This window comes from Fusarium solani, assembly GCF_023522795.1.
Source record: "Fusarium solani strain SB1 chromosome Unknown bctg00000009, whole genome shotgun sequence".
NCBI classification, from domain to species: Eukaryota; Fungi; Ascomycota; class Sordariomycetes; order Hypocreales; family Nectriaceae; genus Fusarium; species Fusarium solani.
This window is the reverse complement of record NW_027072144.1, coordinates 2,837,139-2,855,787: the sequence shown is the minus strand read 5'-3', so window position 1 is coordinate 2,855,787 and position 18,649 is coordinate 2,837,139. Positions and strand designations below refer to the sequence as shown.

The 18,649-nt window shown below is 54.6% G+C and overlaps 5 protein-coding genes across 5 annotated transcripts; 2 read left to right on the top strand and 3 right to left on the bottom strand.

The window, feature by feature from the left end:
• Positions 1-408: 408 nt before the first annotated feature.
• MRS44_013931 (uncharacterized protein) lies at positions 409-6,092 on the top strand (the record flags this gene model as incomplete). The annotated part of the gene is made up of 5 exons (XM_065617369.1): positions 409-1,844; positions 2,064-2,189; positions 2,371-5,718; positions 5,782-5,992; positions 6,033-6,092. The coding sequence occupies 5 exons, from the start codon at positions 409-411 to the stop codon at positions 6,090-6,092; spliced, it is 5,181 nt and encodes a 1,726-aa protein (XP_065473441.1).
• Positions 6,093-6,411: 319 nt separating this feature from the next.
• MRS44_013930 (uncharacterized protein) lies at positions 6,412-7,310 on the bottom strand (the record flags this gene model as incomplete). Its single annotated transcript, XM_065617368.1, has 2 exons — positions 6,412-6,839; positions 7,016-7,310. 2 exons carry the CDS (start codon positions 7,308-7,310, stop codon positions 6,412-6,414), a joined length of 723 nt encoding a protein of 240 aa, XP_065473440.1.
• Positions 7,311-8,783: 1,473 nt separating this feature from the next.
• MRS44_013929 (uncharacterized protein) lies at positions 8,784-10,957 on the bottom strand (the record flags this gene model as incomplete). Its single annotated transcript, XM_065617367.1, has 5 exons — positions 8,784-8,895; positions 8,944-9,056; positions 9,113-9,517; positions 9,595-10,760; positions 10,840-10,957. 5 exons carry the CDS (start codon positions 10,955-10,957, stop codon positions 8,784-8,786), a joined length of 1,914 nt encoding a protein of 637 aa, XP_065473439.1.
• Positions 10,958-12,645: 1,688 nt separating this feature from the next.
• MRS44_013928 (uncharacterized protein) lies at positions 12,646-15,262 on the top strand (the record flags this gene model as incomplete). Its single annotated transcript, XM_065617366.1, has 5 exons — positions 12,646-12,926; positions 12,984-13,031; positions 13,082-13,268; positions 13,322-14,086; positions 14,138-15,262. 5 exons carry the CDS (start codon positions 12,646-12,648, stop codon positions 15,260-15,262), a joined length of 2,406 nt encoding a protein of 801 aa, XP_065473438.1.
• Positions 15,263-15,662: 400 nt separating this feature from the next.
• Positions 15,663-17,894, bottom strand: MRS44_013927 (uncharacterized protein; the record flags this gene model as incomplete). Its single annotated transcript, XM_065617365.1, has 6 exons — positions 15,663-15,698; positions 15,770-15,869; positions 15,938-16,854; positions 16,907-17,102; positions 17,217-17,625; positions 17,699-17,894. 6 exons carry the CDS (start codon positions 17,892-17,894, stop codon positions 15,663-15,665), a joined length of 1,854 nt encoding a protein of 617 aa, XP_065473437.1.
• Positions 17,895-18,649: the final 755 nt, after the last annotated feature.

Sequence of the window (18,649 nt, the reverse complement as noted above, 5' to 3'; positions counted from 1 at the left end):
GCTGAAAAAGAGAGGGATAACAACAACACATCATGATTCGTATGTTCTCGCTACGATCCAAACCTCAGTCTCAAAATGACAGCCCTGCAGCATGCACGATGAGCGAAGGGATTAGGTTTAAGACACTCCGAATGTCAACACATAGAAAATACCTGTAGCATGACTATTCACCTAGATCCACGAGGGTTGTAGGATTGAATGAGGGGATCTCATTCATGTACGGCCCCGTACACATACGGCCGGGCCTTAGTCAGCAATAACCCACTGTAACTCCTTTCCTCTCAGCGCCCTAAGGGCCCTATGACAAAAAATCAAAATCAATCTTTACAATCTTTACAATCTTTACAATCTTTACAATCCTTTTGAGGGACGTAGAGGCCGGTGCGACCGTGGGCGCGGTGCCGCGAAATGGACGCGACTGCCGACGAGATCCTGGTGCGAGGTGGAGATTCAATCACCGTGGCGCGTCGGTCCTCAAGACCTGTGAAGCCGACTGCAAAACTACAGGAAAGGCTACAGGCGATTGAGAAGAGGAGTGATACAGTGAAGAGGAACGGGTCACAACAGCCGCGGGATGGTGAAAATGAAGGCGAGACTGGATTGGCCGACGGGGCCAGAGAATCGCAGACGACGGAAGGCGCGACGGGCAACCACGCGTCGCCCATGCAGATCATGTTCCGAGCGATGCTCCAGGAGACGTCGGCCCATTTGATGAGTGAGCAGAGGAAGATGCTAGAGAGGCTCTGGGACGCGTTGATGGAGAACCAGCGAACGGCAACGCGGATGATGAGCGAGCAGCTGGAGATGATACGCCAACTCCAGCAGGAAATCCAGACGATCAAGGCCCAGGCAGCCGAGGAATCGAAGAAGGTGGACGAGCTCAGACGCTCGCACGAACAAGCCACCAGGCAGCTGAGGATAATGCGAGAGCAGACGAACGAGCAGCTCAAATCCATGCGTGAACAGGCTGCAAGAGACCTCGAGCAGATGCGAGAGCAAGTTATGAAGGAGCTGGGGAGAACACAACCCCAGACGGCAGAAGAGTTGAAACAAGTGAAGGAGGAAATGAAACAGGTGAAGGAACAGCTGAACACGATGGCCGACAGCATCTCTAGCAGTGCTCAGACGAGCCCACAGCCATCGTATGCCGACGTAGCCCGCACCCCGCCTACGAGCCAGCCAAGCAACGTCCGCACCTTATCGTCCATGCGCACGACCCCATCGTCATTCACGGATACCTTGTTTTGCACCATCGACACCTCGCGGGCCAGCGAAGAGGACAGAGGCAAGGCGCAAGTTGGAGAAGTTCGTCAAGCGATCGAAGAGAAGGTGCGGGTCAGGGAAGGCCAACACAGCTGGCGGTGCGCAGCCGTGGTGAAGGATGCGAGGAATCCAGACCGCATCAAGGTGGTGTGCCGAGACGAAGCAGAGGTGCAGCTCATCAGAGAGGTGGCGGAGAAGACGGTGGTCAAGGGCGCCAGAGTGCTCAGGGACCAGCTATACCCGGTCAAGGTCGACGGCGCAAACAGGACTGCGGTGCTGGACTCGTCCGGTAATGTGCTGCCAGGTGCGGCGGAGGCACTAGGGAAGGAAAACGAGGTGACGATCGCCAAGATGCACTGGCTCAGCGACAAGGTAAATGGTAAGATATACGGCTCGATGGTGATCTACGTCACCAAAGCGAGTGATGCGCGACGGCTGCTTGAAGAGAGGTATTTCCACCTTGCCGGAGAGTCGGCCAGCACCAACGTCTTTGAGCGGCGCCAAGGCCCGGCTCAGTGCTACAACTGCTGGGAGATTGGCCATAAGGCCTTCGCATGCAGCAAGGCGCAACGATGCGGCAAGTGCGCGGAGACGGGCCATCGACACCGAGACTGCCAGGCGGTCGAGCCAAAGTGCATTCTCTGTGGAGGGCCACACGAGTCGCTCAGCCGAAACTGTCGGATGCGACAACTGCATATGACCGATGGCCACTAACCTCCAGATCCTACAGCTCAACGTGCGGAAGAGAGATGTGGTGCAGCTGAGCATGATGAACGATAGGGACTTGCAGGACTATGCAGTACTGGCGGTGGCCGAGCCATACGCGCTGAACATCGATGGGACGCTGATGACGACACCGAACCACCACAGGAACTGGACGAGATTCGTACCATCAAAGAGACACGAGACGCAGTGGCCGATCCGGAGTATGCTCTGGATACGCAGCGATCTAGAAACTGAGCAGGTGCCCATCCCTTCGGCTGACCTGACCGGGGCGATACTTAGATGGCCCGACCGAGAAGTCTTGGTGGTGTCAGTGTACGTGGCAGGAAAAGATGAAGACGCTCTGCACACTACCATGAGACAGTTGCACACGACAATCACAAGTTTTCGCAACAGCACGGGGAAAAGAACGGACGTCATCCTGGCCGGTGACTTCAACCGCCACGACCAGCTCTGGGGAGGCGATGAGGTGACAGGCAGGAGGCAAGGCGAAGCGAGCCCGATCATCGACCTCATGGACGAGCACGGCCTACTCAGTCTCCTCCCGCGGGGGACGAAGACGTGGGAAGGACCCGGTGGGGAGAGTACGATCGACCTGATGCTCGCATCAGCTGAACTGGCAGACGAGATGGTTCACTGCGGGATCCATCCGACTGAACATGGATCAGACCACAGGGCCATCGAGACGGAATTTGATCTCACGACACCAGAGAGGATGGCGGGCTCGAGGCTGCTGTTCAAGAACGCACCATGGAACGCGATCAGGGCGAAAGTGCAAGACAAGCTGGCACCACTCCCGTGGGGCGGTGGAGTTCAAGAACAGACTGACAGGTTGATGGACGTGGTCCTAGACACGATCCACGAACTTGTCCCAAGAGCAAAGCCATCGCCGTACGCGAAGCGATGGTGGACGACAGATCTCACAAGGCTCCGAAGAAGTTACACGTTTTGGAGGAACCTAGCGAGGACCCGGCGTCGGGCTGGTCAGCGAATCGACAATTTGGAAACCCGAGCCAAAGAAGCAGCCAAGGAGTACCACGACGCCATCCGAAGGCAGAAGAAGGCACACTGGGAAGACTTCCTCGCCGACGGGACCAACATCTGGCAAGCTGCCAGGTACCTGAAGCCTGGAGACGAAACAAACGGCGACAAAGTGCCTCCGCTGAAAAGAACAAACGGGGCAACAACACAAGACAAGGCTGAACAGGCGGAGGAACTGCTCAACGCGTTCTTCCCACCACTACCGACCGACATAGAAGATGAAGGCCCACGGCCGCATCGCAGAGAAGTGGCCATGCCGAACCTGACGATGGGGGAGGTGGAGGAGAAAGTCATGGAGGCCAAGGCTTGGAAGGCACCCGGAGAGGACGGATTGCCGGCGATGGTGTGGAAGCAGCTGTGGCCGGTGGTGAAGGAGCGGGTACTACATCTGTTCCATACATCACTGGGCGAAGGACGACTGCCGGACCAGTGGCGGACTGCCAAGATCATTCCGCTCAAGAAGCCGGGCAAGGCTGACTACAGAATTGCAAAAGCGTGGAGGCCGATCTCGCTATTGTCGACGCTAGGCAAGATCCTCGAAGCAGTAGTGGCGGATCGCATCTCACACGCCGTCGAAACATACGGACTCCTGCCTACCAACCACTTCGGTGCGAGAAAGCGGCGGTCGGCAGAGCAGGCGCTGCTGCTCTTCCAGGAACAGGTCTACAAAGCATGGCGGAACCGCAAAGTGGTCAGCCTGGTCAGCTTCGACGTCAAGGGGGCCTATAACGGGGTGTTCAAGGACAGACTGTTGCAAAGATTGGAAGCACGGGGCATCCCTAAGGGGCTGGTGAGATGGATAGACGCATTCTGCTCGAGTCGCACGGCCACCATCACGGTAAACGGCTACACCTCTGCGCTACGGGAGCTGCCACAGGCTGGCCTTCCGCAAGGATCGCCACTGTCGCCCGTGCTCTTTCTCTTCTTCAACGCAGACCTGGTTCAGAGCAAGATAGACGCAAAGGGAGGCTCGATCGCATTCGTCGACGACTACTCAGCCTGGGTCACAGGCCCGACGGCGGAAGCGAACAGAGACGGAATACAGGCCATTATTGACCGCGCACTGAAATGGGAGAAGCGCAGCGGGGCGACATTTGAATGTGACAAGACGACCATCGTCCACTTCACACGCGTGGCCGAACGTACCAGCTGCACGCCGTTCATGGTCAAAGGGAAGGAGATCAAGCCGAAGCAGGAGGCCAAGATCCTGGGAGTGGTCATGGACGCGAAGCTCAGGTTCAAGAAACACATGGCCGAGGCGGCCACCAAAGGCCTCTCGGTAGCCATGTGCCTGAGGAGACTCAAGATGCTGTCCCCACGCACGGCTAGGCAGCTCTTCATCACGGCTGTGGCGCCGGCCATGGACTACGCCTCGGTCGTCTGGTCGCACGCACGTGGCGAGAAGGAACTGACCTGGCTCAACAGGGCTCAGAAGATGGGAGCACAGGCCATCACGGGAGCCTTTCGGACAGTGTCGCGGGCGGTCGCGGAAGCGGAGGCCGGTATCCAGACAGTAGACGGACGACACGCCCAAGCCGGCATGAAGCTGTACATCAACGTCCGGACGTTGCCAAAGACGCATCCGCTCGCAACGCTCAAAGTATCAGTGAGCCGGAGATACTTGTCACCGCTCAAGAGGTTGGCACTTGCATTTGAGAAGAGCGGAATCGAGCGAATGGAAACGATCCAAGCCTATGCAGTACCGCCGTGGCACAACCGAGTGTCACTGGTATGCGAGGCCGACCGTGAGGCGGCGATAGCAGCAGCTAACGATGCCAAAGATATCGTCATCGCGACCAGTGCCTCTGACAGAGAAGGGCTTGTAGCTATGGGAGGCTTCGTCACGCAAGAGTCAACTGGTCAAGTTGGTAGGATGGTGGCCAGGTACTCGGTCACCCTCGGGTCGCGAGACGACCAGAACCCGTACACGGCCGAACTGGAGGCAATAGCGATGGCGTTACGATGCATGCCTGACGGACTGCAATGTCGAGAGCTCACCGTGGTATCAAGCTGCCAGTCGTCACTGAAAGCGATCGCACGACCGCGACAGCAATCTGGCCAGACCACCATCCGACAGATCTACGAACACATCGAACGACTGGCGAGAGGAAACAACAGGGTCAAGATGATCTGGGCTCCGTCCCGAAACGACGGTTTCGCCATGGGCCGCAAGGCGAAGAGACAAGCCAAGAAAGCGACCAAAGCAGGATGCACCCCAGAGTCGCCGCCGTACCAGGCTCGGTCGACACGGACCAGGCTGGCGACGTCGCAATTGCGGCGGCAGCGGGCACTCCCCGACAAAGTAGGCGGCTACTCCAAGCGGATCGATCGAGCCCTACCAGGCGAACATACGAAAGCGCTATATGACGGCCTAAAGAGACGGGAAGCTGACGTGCTCTCGCAGCTCCGCACGGGAATGGCGAGGATCAACAGCTACCTGTGCAAGATAGGAACCGCCGAATCGGACATGTGTGAGTGCGGACGAGCACCAGAGACGATGGAACACTTTCTGTTCCGATGCACGAGATGGGAGACGGAGCGTGAAGTCATGCGACAAGCTGGACAAAGCATGATGGGAAACCTTTCCTACTTCCTTGGTGGGAAGTCAGCGTCGGACGGACCGAAATGGACACCTAACCTGAAGGCGGTGCGAGCGGCGGTAAAGTTTGCAATGGCGACGGGAAGACTGAGGTGAAAAAGGGAAACAGAACATGCTAAACACTAACACCACAGCTGACTACTAACATTGAACAGCCTCATGTTGACAGACCATGCTTCAGCTGCTGGGGATAGGATGCTGAACACTTGGAGAAATCGGTCTTCGAGCAGGCCTGTCAAGCAGAGTCAAGCAAGCGAGGCTGGAAAAGAGACGAGCTGGAAGGAAGAGTGGGGCTCTTTTGGGTGGTCTGGAGGAATAGCGGAGAAGCGAAGACAGCTTAGCGTAGCCACTGGCCCTATGAGATCCGTTCTCCCGGGCGTAATAAAAATACTACTACTACTACTAGCGTGTTTCTGGGCCCTTTGAGGCTGCTTCCATGTCGCATATCAAGCCCTGGCCCCACTAGTGCAGCTGCCTGCAGGGCAGCTGCTGCTGCCTAAACAGGCAACACTTTCATTTGTGTATAAAGAGCTGCACGACTCAACGCGTCTTGCCATTGAGTTCTTGCTCCTCAGATAATTCTCATCAATTGACTGGTGCCATCAATGATCCCTGTGGAGCCAATTGTCTGACGTTCCCCCAGGCAGAATCAATTTCATTCATTCATTCATTCAATGTGAGCTTCGGCCTTCAACAGCAGCCTTATCGCTAGAGTTTCTTCGTCTCCCAAAATCCAAGCACATCCAGGAACGAGCCCCGCTTCGGTCGCTTTGCTGATCCTAACTTCAAGCCGAGTTCTTCTTGCGTTCACCCCAAGCCAAGAAATCCATGAGGGAACTTCGCCTTGTTTCAGCGGCCGGGGGTGGAGTGTAGGCCATGACCTGGAGCTCAAGTTTTTCAAGGTGGCCCTCAACCTCGACGGCTGAGTACCCGCAGCTGGCAAAGCCGTTGCCTGAGTAAAACACGTAGCCGCTAAAAGGACTAGCCAAGGCGACGACAACTATTCCTTTCACTCGAGCGAGCTGCAAGCTATGTTTACAGAGGAGCTTTGCGTACCCTTTGCCCCTCCAGTGGGGATGTGTTATGACTGCATGGAGAAACATTAACCGCCCAGAACGGGTGAGGTAGTTTTGCTGGCTTTGTATGATGGCAGCCAGTAGCACGGTAATATTTTCCGCAACCTTGTGGTCGAGGGCGTATGGCAAGTCCAGAGCTTGATCGGATGAACCAAGGTCAGCAAGACATGCCAAATCGCATTTTTTTTTAGTTTTTTTTTTTTAAAAAAAAAAAAAAAAAAAAAAAAAAACCTCCTCGCATTACACCAATGAACTTCCTCGAGAATACGAGAAAGGGAAACCACGAGGGAAGGTCATTAGTAAATGAACATACTTTTGTGGATTTGGTTGGCGACATTGCACTGCTCGCCCTGTTCCTCGTCGATGGTCTGCCAAATTGCAAAGGAAACGACTTTACCAGTTTTCGGGGTCTCAGCCACGGCGAGAATCCAGCCTCCATCATCCGAATGAAGGCATTTCTTGAAAACATGCTCGACGTCCTTCTCGGCTGTCGCCCTCTGGGTGCGAGATGGAAAGCAATATTGCCAGAGAAGGTCGTTAGACAGGCCGGCGAGAGCGATTTCCTTCAAGGCGGGGATGTCTTCGTCGATTGCGAGTCGTACTTTCATGGATGCCCTGTTGATGAAGTTGCTTTTCTTTTCTTCTCTCTTTTCCTAAATAAATGCTGTTGAAGTTTTATAGTGTCTTGATGAGGGATATGTGTCCGATGGAGGGGTAGGCCAACGGTAATATCCGGAATGCCCTTCCGCAATCTGAGGCGAGGGAGACGACTCCAAAGGTGGCTTTCCGTGCCCGCATGGAAGTGGGTGACCAGAAAATGGGCCGGTGAGGGGTAGGCGGCCTCCTGAGATTACTTTACGGAGTGGGAAAGAATGTGACCTAAGAATCGCACACTGCAAAATGCAAGAGGCCAATCAGCTCGCAAGAGTATAGCTGCGAAGAACTACCGGTCACCTGTCCAAGCCGAAATATGCAGCACAGCTTGACCATGCCCGCTGGTCCCCCCCTCGCATCATCTCGCGCCACCACCATTCTCTTGGACAGGCAGAGGCCGCCTTGGCATGCCGAAGTTCTTCGATGGCGAAGCTGAAGGGGGCCGCCACGGCCTTGTCCCGTGGAGGACATAAAACACGAGACTCATAGAGGTGAGAGCACAGCCAAATCAGTCTCGTGCTTTTGTCCCCCGCTAGCTGGGACGGGCATGCTGCATCCGTCCAGGACATGTGATCCACATCTCCCTCGACGTCACCATGGCTTGTGCCCACTTTTTCCTCCAGCGCGATCCGGGGCCAGTTTGGTTCTCTTGTCAGAAGGGTTGCCAACGTCTCGCTGGTTTGGATGGGCAAAATAACCCTGCACCTCTCTCAACAATAAGCTCTAAGACTGCCGCTGCCACCTCCAGGCCGCAACATTGCCACTTGGGAGGTGGGATGCAGATGGAGCCCGATGGCCTGCCCAGGCCGGCCAATCCGTAGAGGCAAATATGCTCGCATTCCAGCATTTTTTTTTTTTTTTTTGGGAGGGCGTTTTACGAAGACTTGGTCCTTCACACCGCCTCCAACCGGGTCGAATTTACCCGAGGCCTCCAACAGGGCCCTGTTGGTAGAGGAAGCGTGGAGGCTGTATCCACCCTTGCCAGATCACCTAGCTGAAGAGTGATTAGCCTTGTTCCCCCTTTGAGGTAACTGGGGGAGGTCGAAACAAGCTTTGCTTGGCATTTTCGCATCGTCCTAGCCCAAAGCAGAAATCCGACACATCCCTCCCAATTTGCTAGGCCAGGAAGTTCACCGCGAGCCTGGCGGCACGCGCTTGGAAATTAAATCACTCACAGGATAAATCTGGGTGGCGGTTGACGTATGCTCTTGGCATGGCGTTGTTTCCATCAGATGAATTCGGTAGTTGTCGTTTGGGATCGCTAGAGAATGTTGTCACCTTTCCTTTTATCAAGGACACCAAGTAGCTCTGAATTGACCCTACCTGTCCCTGCTTTGATGTGTTTGAACTTTACTGATTCGTCAATGGCAGCCGGCCCGGTCGGAACCACCTCCTTCTCTGCCGAACACTCGGGGAGGAAACAATTTTCAGCTCTCGGCCGATGACATGAGCAATGGGGGAGCTACGCCTCCAAAGTCGGCATTGGACACGCTGGTCAGAGAGCTATTAGCGAGCCCGGAGAAGATGGCTGTCTTGCGACTTATGGTGAATCAGATAACATTTCCTTTGGAGACAGGCAGGACGAACCTAAACAAGGTCCGTGCCGACCTGGAGAGCCAAGGCTTGCCGGTTTCAGACTCCGGCTTATCGACCAGATGTGTCGAACTTAGTGTCTTCTGTGAGCAGGTAGGGGGCTCTATCTGATTTTATTTACTGTTCAAAGCGTCGCGGATCGTGAATTCTAACGCCTAACTACCCTTTCGTTTGCCTCCATAACATCCGTAGCGGGAGCCGCCAACTCGTCCGGGAATCTTATGAAACGATTTGGAGCTGGTGAGTTACTATTCTGAGCAGCTGTATCAGCGTTCGTCTCCGCACTACGGGGCGTCTGGCTGTCAGGAATGATAGTTCCACCGATGCGATAGATCGGGCCGCGGCGTTGCGGGGGTTCTCGAGAAAGATTCGGTGTCCTCTCCCGTCGTGATTCTCGGGTAACAGAGCGTGGTCGTCGCAGCGTGAGAGTGCTTACGCGGCTACCCAGGGCCAGCAGCACGTCCCCAGAGTTGCCTCGGTCGCCGCTAGGAGTCTCAATAGCCTGCGAGAGGGTGCGAGGGAGGTAGTACCCAAGCTTGCCCAGGGGAATGCTGAGTCCATGAACAATCTGAGGCCGTAGTAAGGAAAGTTAGCGAAAGAAAGTCCGTTTAGAAGGAGAAAACTGTTGCCATCCATTACACGTACAATACTGCAAATTGCAATGAACCAAATAACAGTCTCGACCACATCAGGGAGCTCTGCAACGTCAAAGCGAGGTTTGCCATCGCTAGTATTCAACGAGCCCAGGAAGTCCAAGGTGACGTAGAGGTAGAAAATGGCCGAAACGCCAACTGGGCCAAAGAACCCGACGAATATGGCTTGCCGGACCTCCTCAATTTGATGAATGTGCTTGTGGATAGCAAACACCCACGGCAAACGGCGCAAGAGCAAGATCAAAATTCCGAGAGCAACTAGGCGGTAAATCGGGATGACGTCGTTGTTAGCGAACTTGGTCCAGGGGCACACAGCTCCGTACCACATAAAGATGCTGACATTAAGCAACATGTCGATCGTTGGCTGTAGGGAATCGTCCATCGTTTCCTGACGGAACCAATCGTCCCAGGTAAAAGCGTTACCAGCAATGAAGCATGCAAGGACATCGTCGCTTCCAACCATGCCACAAGTGCCAGTGATGAAGAGAGCAAGAGAAATTGCGAAGACGAGGAAGCTCTCACGGTCGACATATTTGCGGGTTTCGGCCCAATGAAGCAGTTCTTTGGCAACCCAACCAACAACAGCACCATAGAGAGCACTGAGCAGGATTGTATATCCCCAGGTTTCTGCAAACCACAGCCCAATAGCTTTGCCTGCTCCGCCACCATAGTCCGTGGCTCCGGCGCCAACGTACTTGATAAGATAGAGAGCAAGAAAAAGGAAAGGATAGCCAAGGCCATCATTTGCACCTGACTCAGCAATGATAATCTGCTGCAAATCCTTGGGTATGTTGCTGTCAGCAAACTTGCCCTTGACAATAACTGATGACAGCACGGGATCTGTTGGCGTAACACACGAACCCACAGCCAGAGCATGGAAGAAAGGGAGGCCAGGAACGAGGCCCCAAACCAGAAGACTGGTCGCCAGCCACATAGCTGTCATGATGGGACCGAGGAGGATGGACAAGGGTTTCCATTCTTTGCGCAAGTAGCGGCTTGGCAGCTGGACACCAGCCAGGACCAATTGCACACCCAAGACCAGGCGAGAGAAACCGAGTGTCACCGCGTTGAGATTTTCATAGCTCCCGGCATACTCGAGCGGCTTGATGAAATTGGCTGCTGCCGGAGAAAAGATGACTCCAGCGACAAGCGAGATCACTGAGGCGAAGGTCAGTCTTCTGTCATACCGGAAGAAAAAAAAAATGATAGCCTAGGCTGGCCGGGCGTGGAGACGGACATGCTTCGGAAAGATAGAAATTTTCCTTGCACAAGAAAGACACAAGGCCAAACAGGGAAATCCAGCCTCCAAGCACACTCAGAACGATATTAAAGTTGGTGACTGCTAAAACGGGCATCTTGATCGGTGCCGCCGCGGTCTGCACGGAAACCTCCACGTTTTCCACGGTGGATCGTAGGGCTAGCGGACGATGGAGACTTGAAAGGGGTACCGGCTGGTGTGATTGAATGGTGATGATAATTGAAGCCGTTAGAAGTAATCTTTTCTTCGCGCCTGCGGTCCGCAAGAGTGGATTCGACAGAGATGGTGGATTATGAAAGAGACGGGCTTCGCAATTTTGGCGTGAAAAAGAAAGCAAAAGGGACCCTTGACTCGCAAAAAAACTACTTACCTGGGCATAAATGAGTATGGGCCCTTAGGTCACTTTCTTCTGCCAGCGCCTCATTAGATTCATATACTTGCTAATAGTCATAAAGCTGCCCCGCGGTACTTGGCCTCTAGTAGTAATTTATATATAACAGTAAGTATTTTGCGAGTCAAAGACCCCTTTTGCTGGTCAGCGTGCCCCCCCCCGTGGGAGCGGCAGCGACCACAGGGATGCCGGATTGGAGGCCCCACAAGTATTAGGCCTGGGGCATATGGCTATTAAGGCTGGAGACATTGTCACTTTACTTTGGGGAGTTCCTTCGCCTATAATTTTGCGGCCATGGGACGAGAGCATTGGTAGCGGCTTCACCTTTGTTGGAGATGCATGTGTCGATGAGATCATGTTATGGAGAGTTTCTCGAGACGTCGCCAGTGCGCGAGGACTTGGCACATCTATTGAACATCAATCAGAATAGCAGCGCCGGCAGAAACGGTCTGCGTTCACGAGGTCGTCATAATTGTCTAAATCGCACCTTGGGCTATTCAATTGGCCCTTCCGAGTGGCGTACAAGTGCTGTTTGGAGCTGTTGTTACTTCAGGCATATAGCAGAGTAGGTGTGCGATTTTGAACCCATGTGCAAGCCCGCCAGCTTAGATCACAGCCACAATATGCGCGGCTTGGCACGTGCGCTCACGGCAGGCGCTATGGCACCCTCGAAACTGGAGCACGCCTCTGAGGCCTTAGGGCTGGTAGTTGACGGATTCGCCCGCCCTCCATGTCTTCTCTTTCCTCCGCCACCAAATACATCCCGACGCCCGCAGCCCTTCAACCTGTCCGTCATCCGCGCTTATCTTGTCTCCTTGCCCCCCACTCGTCTCATGGCCCTCCCACATATCGGCCACCTCACCTGGCACCTGCAGTTATCCGCCTCGAGCTACCCTTGTCCGGAGCGAAGGCATGGAATGGCCGAGATGGCTGCCCCTGGCGTTCACCGCTGATAGCTAGCCCCCTGCGTCTCCCTTTTCAGTGATGCAAGTCGAGTCTGACAATCATCATTCTGTCATCCGAGTCTGTGATGGCCTCCAACCAACGCCCGCATGCCAACCTGCCGCATATTTGGCGCTAGCTTATCCTAGATAAGCTCTTCACTAAGGAGGCCGGTGGGCTGCATCGAGGTGACAGCTTGCTTCCATGCTACTGGACATGCTCTCTTCTCTCTGCGCCCGCTTGGACTGGCACCCAGTCTCCTATCCCTTCAGCGCATCGCCACCTCAAAAATAAAAGACTGCCCATCCAGGGCCCCCATCTTTCACTCCTGATGCCTCCCCTCCTCCAGATTCTTCTCCTGCTTCCGCGCCGTGCTCTGGTCACCATTAAAAGCTCCTGGTCACCGCGAGGTTGTGCTTGTGCTTTTCTGTCTCCATCTTTGTACGCCTGGCATGGTCCAACCCAAGATCAAGATCGAAGACAGCGCCCAGCAGATTGGGTCCGGTTCTACTGTTGATGAGCAGTCGGCATGGCAGCGACCTGATATCGGACCCAGCACCGGCATTGCCGGTGGCATCTACTATGGCCGCCGCCTGTCCCGCTCTACCAATGATCGCCGCAGCATCTCGCGTTCTCGCGCCAACGAATCCAAGCTGGATATCGAGGCCGGTGACGACTGGCGTCGGGATGACGGAAGGAAGAAGCAGGTCTTTAAGGGTAGAACACTTCTCTGGTCTGTATCGATGCCCAATTATTATGCTGCTAGGGGTCGCTGAATTTTGCCCTGCAGGCTGGCATACCAGTCTATTGGTGTCATCTACGGCGACATTGGAACTAGGTGCGTGCCATCGACCATTTCCGCCCAAGTCATGCTTAACGTTTCATCAGCCCTCTATACGTGTTCTCTTCGACATTCTCGGCGCCTCCGTCTAGAAACGACGTCGCCCAAGTGCTGTCACTCATCATATGGTCCCTAACTCTCATGGTCACCGCCAAATATGTCTTCATCATCCTCCATGCTGACAACGAGGGTGAGGGTGGCACCTTTAGCTGCTACTCTCTCCTCACCCGATACGTACGTCTCTTCCACTCAGGATCGGCCATCCCCCAGCTAAATAACCTTCCAAGGCAAACATCACCGACAGAGACCCTCGTGAAGAAGCAACACTTCGCATGGAACGCCACAACACCCAAGACGTCCGCCCTGCTACACGCAGCATCCGCACCAGTATCGAGAACAGCAAGTTCACTCGTGGTTTCTTGAAAACCATTGGCGTCTTGGCCGTCTCGATGGTCATAGCCGACGGCATCCTCACCCCCGCCCAGTCGGTCCTTGGCGCAATCCAGGGTCTATCGGTTGTTGAGCCCGATATCAAGACACCCACGATTGTCGGCACTACCTGTGGCATCCTCATTCTACTCTTCCTCATGCAACCCCTGGGGACAACCAAGCTTGCCTCTACTTTTGCACCCATCGTCATCGTCTGGCTCGGCTTCAACGGCTCATTTGGCATTTACAACCTCGTCAAGTATGACTGGACTGTCCTTAAGGCCTTCAGCCCCTCCTTTGCCATCCACTTCTTCGTCGAGCACAAGACCGAGGGATGGAGGATGCTGGGCGGCGTCCTGCTCGCTTTCACCGGTGTTGAGGCACTCTTCGCCGACCTCGGCGCGTTTAGCATGCGTGCGGTGCAGATGAGCTGGCTCTTGTGGGCATATCCGTGTCTGCTACTTGCGTACAGCGGCCAAGCCGCTAATATTTCTGTTACGCCCGAGAATTACTCGAACCCGTTTTTCAAAACAGTCCCCCCTGGGATGCTCTACCCGAGCCTGGTTCTTGCTGTGTTGGCTGCCATTGTTGCTTCGCAGGCCATCATTACAGCAACCTTTCAGGTAAGTCACCAGCTTGGCTTTACTCCTGACATATGCTGACGACCATCTCAGCTATCCAGCCAAATCATGAAGCTTTCGTATTGTCCGCAGATGAAGGTAGTCCATACCTCCAAGAAGTTTCACGGCCAGGTCTACGTCCCCTTCCTCAACTGGCTTCTCATGCTCGGCACCATCCTCGTCACCGCCGTGTACAACAACACCACCAGCTTGGGCCATGCCTATGGCGTATGCGTCATCTTTGTCACCTTCTTCGACACCCTCATGGTCACACTGGTTGCAATTCTGGTCTGGCGACTCCCGATATGGGTTGTGTTCTTGCCGGCCCTGACGTTTGCCACCCTCGACGGCTTGTATCTCTCGTCGGCCCTCAACAAGGTGCCTAACGGCGCGTGGTTCACGCTGCTCATCTCGGCGCTCATGGCCGGCATGTTCCTGCTGTGGAGGTTCGGCAAGGAGAACCAGTGGCGCGCCGAGGCGGAAGACCGCTTCCCGCCCAGCACTCTCGTCGTGAAGGACGGGAAGGGCAGGTTGGCGCTGACGCCCCGTTGGGGCAGCGACCTGCTCTCCTCCGTCAGGGGCTTCGGCATCTTCTTCGACAAGACCGGCATTCTCACCCCGAGCGTCTTCACCCACTTCGCCTCCAAGCTCGGCGCCCTGCCAGACGTCTCCGTCTTCTTCCACCTCCACCCCGTCGAGATTCCATCCGTCCCCGACGAAGAGCGCTACCACATCTCCCGCTTCGCCAGCATCCCGGGCTGCTACCGCCTCGTTGTCCGCCACGGCTTCATGGATGAGGTCGTCAGCCCGGACTTGGGTATGCTCATCTACGAACAGGTGCGCAAGTTCGTCGTACGCCAGGCCGCTGCCAAGTCCGCCGCCACGGGCGAGCAAGAGACCGCCACGTCGTCGGAATCCACGGGGGGTGCGGAGGGCCAGCTGGATCTCGTGGACGAGAGGGTAGCTGCGGAGCTGGCCAAACTGGATGGCGCATATGCGCAAAAGGTGCTGTATATTGTAGGAAAGGGGCAGATGCGGATCCGGACGGGAACGAGCATTTTGAGGAAGATTGGGTTGGGGACGTTTCTTTGGATCAGGGACAATACGCGCGCCAAGATTGCGAACCTGAGATTGGCGATGGAGAGGGTTGTTGAGGTGGGGTTTGTGAAGGAGATCTAGCTCACTCAGGTTTCACTTTCAGGGAGCTCAGCCACGGCTCGGATCTCTCGATACTCGGTTCCCCTGATATTTGACCAACCCATCCTGGTCTGAATCATCTCAAACCCTGCAATGTGACTACGTGGCGCTTATGATGTAACCCCCCTCCCCGTGCCCCGACATTAAATCAACTCTACCCCCGGTAAAGTGAGCGGGAGGTTAACTCAATTCTATGGATACTAGAGTTGATATTGTAATGAACTACTGGGCCGTTGATGTTTATTACCGAAATTTCGCTATTGGGATAAGATGTCTTTGGCAGATAGTAACGAATGGAGAGCCAATCTCTCTCTGCCTTCATATCTTCTAGCGCCTACACCTCGGGACTATCTTTCATCCAAACTATTATTCCCCTTACAACTTAGCCCGACAATACGGCCATAGTATCCTCCATGGGCTAGGGGGAAAGATACGCCCCCAGACTTTACCTCATCAGCACTCATTCCATAGGGGCAAGACGTGACTTACCCAAATATCACATAACAGGCACACATCAAGGCCCCTTTCAAACCACTCGTCCTCAGACTTGAGCTCCCTTCGTTGAGGATGAGCAAGTTCACTAACAGAACTGCCCCCACAAGCGTCACCATTTCAAAGACATTGAATGTTAGGCCCAAGTCTCGCTGTAGTACCCACCCCGCCATGACAGTCAGGGGGGTAACGCATAAGGAAATTTGGATGGATGAGCCAACAGCAACAGCAATAGCAAGGTCCAACTTGCCCCTGACCACCACTGTCACAACGGTGACGTATTCAGCGATATTTCCGACAATGGGGAGGATGATGAGACCGATGAGGGGCTCTGACAGGCCGCCGCCCTCGTGCGTGACGTCGTCGATGGTGCTCACGAGGAACTCGGCACACATCGACATGAGCACTGAAGTAATGATGAGTACGACCACGGAGGCCATCCTGTCACCCGTAGAGCCGTGCTGTTGCGGTTGGTCGTGTACAAAGTGGTCCATGTTCGCGCGATTATCCCTCAAGAGTTGAAAGGCCCTGACGTGCCGCCCCTCCCCGCTCATGGAGGAGTCTCGGCTGTGGTATCCCCGACTGGAGCTGAGCGAGAGTGACCGGGTGTGCCTGCGCGAACGACCTAGCGGTTGATACGAGCTTGGCCGAGTGTTGGCGTTCCAAGTATCGCCGCTGCTGCGTCCCCGATGCGCGAGAAAATCGACGTCGCCCTCTGCTCCCATGGGGTCAACCATTTCCATCTCGGTGGAGTCGCTCGCTTTATGAGTCGTGCTTGTCGTACCGTTTCCATCATCTTCATCGGCAAAACGAATTGTCCGCAGAGGCAGAGTTTGTGAGCCTGAAGCGCTTTGGCGATGAAGGGGAGGTCGATGGGAGGGAGGTCCGCCGGTCATGGCTTGACCGCTCTCGATGTCCAGGGCCTGCGTCGTGATGGCTGCTTCGTTGGCTGGGCGCGATCTAACCTCGTGTGCAAAGTACAAGATGTAAATTAGCAATACAATCAATGCCGAAATCCTGCTCATTCGAAGGGTCGCTCCATTATCGCCATTCTGGCTATCGACAGTATACACAAAAGCTGTCTGTTGATTTTCAGCGAAGTGTGTAGCATAGAGAAAGGGGCGGGTGACTCACAGGCATCAGGATGACAAAGACGGAGACGAAGAGCAGACAAGCAAGCAGCTGTGCCTCTACAGTGTTGTAGATGGGGTCGATGTCGACTATGCTACCTGCCAGAAGGGCAGAGCCAAGGATCAAGAGCAAATTGACAAGGATGGACCCGAGAATCGAAGCCTGGACTATATAGATTTGATTGTTGGCCAGGGCAATACTTGGCTTGTGGGTTAGCACTGCTGTTCCTGCGTGGCTCCAACTCCAATGCTCACACGCTCCAGGAATGTCAGCCTATCGATATAGAGTAGTATAAAAGCTCCTACTGACTTACAATAGTATTAGCTCGACCAGATTACCGAAGCTGATATTCAAAAGCGCCCCGACAGTATCACCTGCCGTAGCAGCAATCCGCTCCGTCGCATCTGTCAGCAAGGCAGATAAGGGCACGATTGCGATGGCATTGCATGTGAAAACTAACAGCGGGCTCATCCCGGCCAGATATGTTCCAATGCCGGCTAGGACGAATATGAGGAGAGTGTTCATCCAAGAAGACAAGAGCATCGCTCGAACTTGTCCCGCAATAGTCGCACTCATCTCGCGCTTCGCACAGGTCTCATCCTCGCTCCCGTCTAGGCGTTCTACTAGCGGCTGGGCTGCGATGATAGATGCACGCGACCTCGTTCCTCGGCGGAAGGCGTCGCTGATAGAGCTCCAGATGTGCAGTGCTCGCTGGATGCTGTCTGGTAGCCGACCACCGTTCATTATCAGATGATTTTTTTCGCGGAGAATTCAATCTGGGAGCTAGTTGCTTACCTCTGGTACGCCAGCTCGCGTTCCGAAAATCGCGTTTGCCCTGTGATCCGATGGCTTCGGAAGCGTCGATACTTCCAGCAGACAAAGCAGCGGAGTTCGTTCCTTCAGGAAGGTCCTCTTCATCATCGCTGGCTGAAAAAACCGAAAAACCATCATTTGGGTTGCTGCTATGGAAGCTGGTTGGCGCAGGGTCCATCTGGAGACGATAGTACGGCTCAGGATAGCGCGGGTTCTCAATGAGCAAGAGTCCGTGGCCGTGATGGCAGGGGACTAGATATCATATCATGCATAATGATATCGGCAGAAGGCGCCACGTAATTATCCCTTTATCCCTCTCATTTTGGCACTTCCATGGAGCAGTCGGTGAGGGATTTTTGCTGCTCACGAGAACCCCCTACCGCTAAGCTGAGCTGATAATCCACGACCATTTGTATGTATCGTGCTAACTGAATTCCAGCGGAGAGATGAGGAGGTTTGGTTTCCTGGGAGTTTCCATCATCCCCACCTATCCTATGAGTGCCCACAAGCCTACACCTACGTACAGTAAGCGGCGTCGATCCAATCAAAAATGCACTAGATAAGAGGTACACCATTCCGCTTTCTCTTCTCCATAGTAATAGAAGTCTCATCAATATCTGCACTTACATGACGCAACCTTAACTCTATGACATACTCACCTATCTCCCCTACTCATTAGTTAGGCTCCCTGTAACTAGCTTGTGCTCTCGTTATGTGGAGCAGTTATGGCTGTGCAGGGTTGTGGGCACTCATGGGATAAGTGGGGTTTTCGCCAACCACAGTGAAAAGTGGATACCGCGACTCATGGACTGGGGGCCAAGAATGCTTAACACAGCCCCCAGCCATCAGCATGGAGCATGGCCTGTTGATCCAATGGCAGGGAGGTGAAGGTTGTGGCATTGGCGGCCTCTTGATGTCACGGCGGATTCTCCA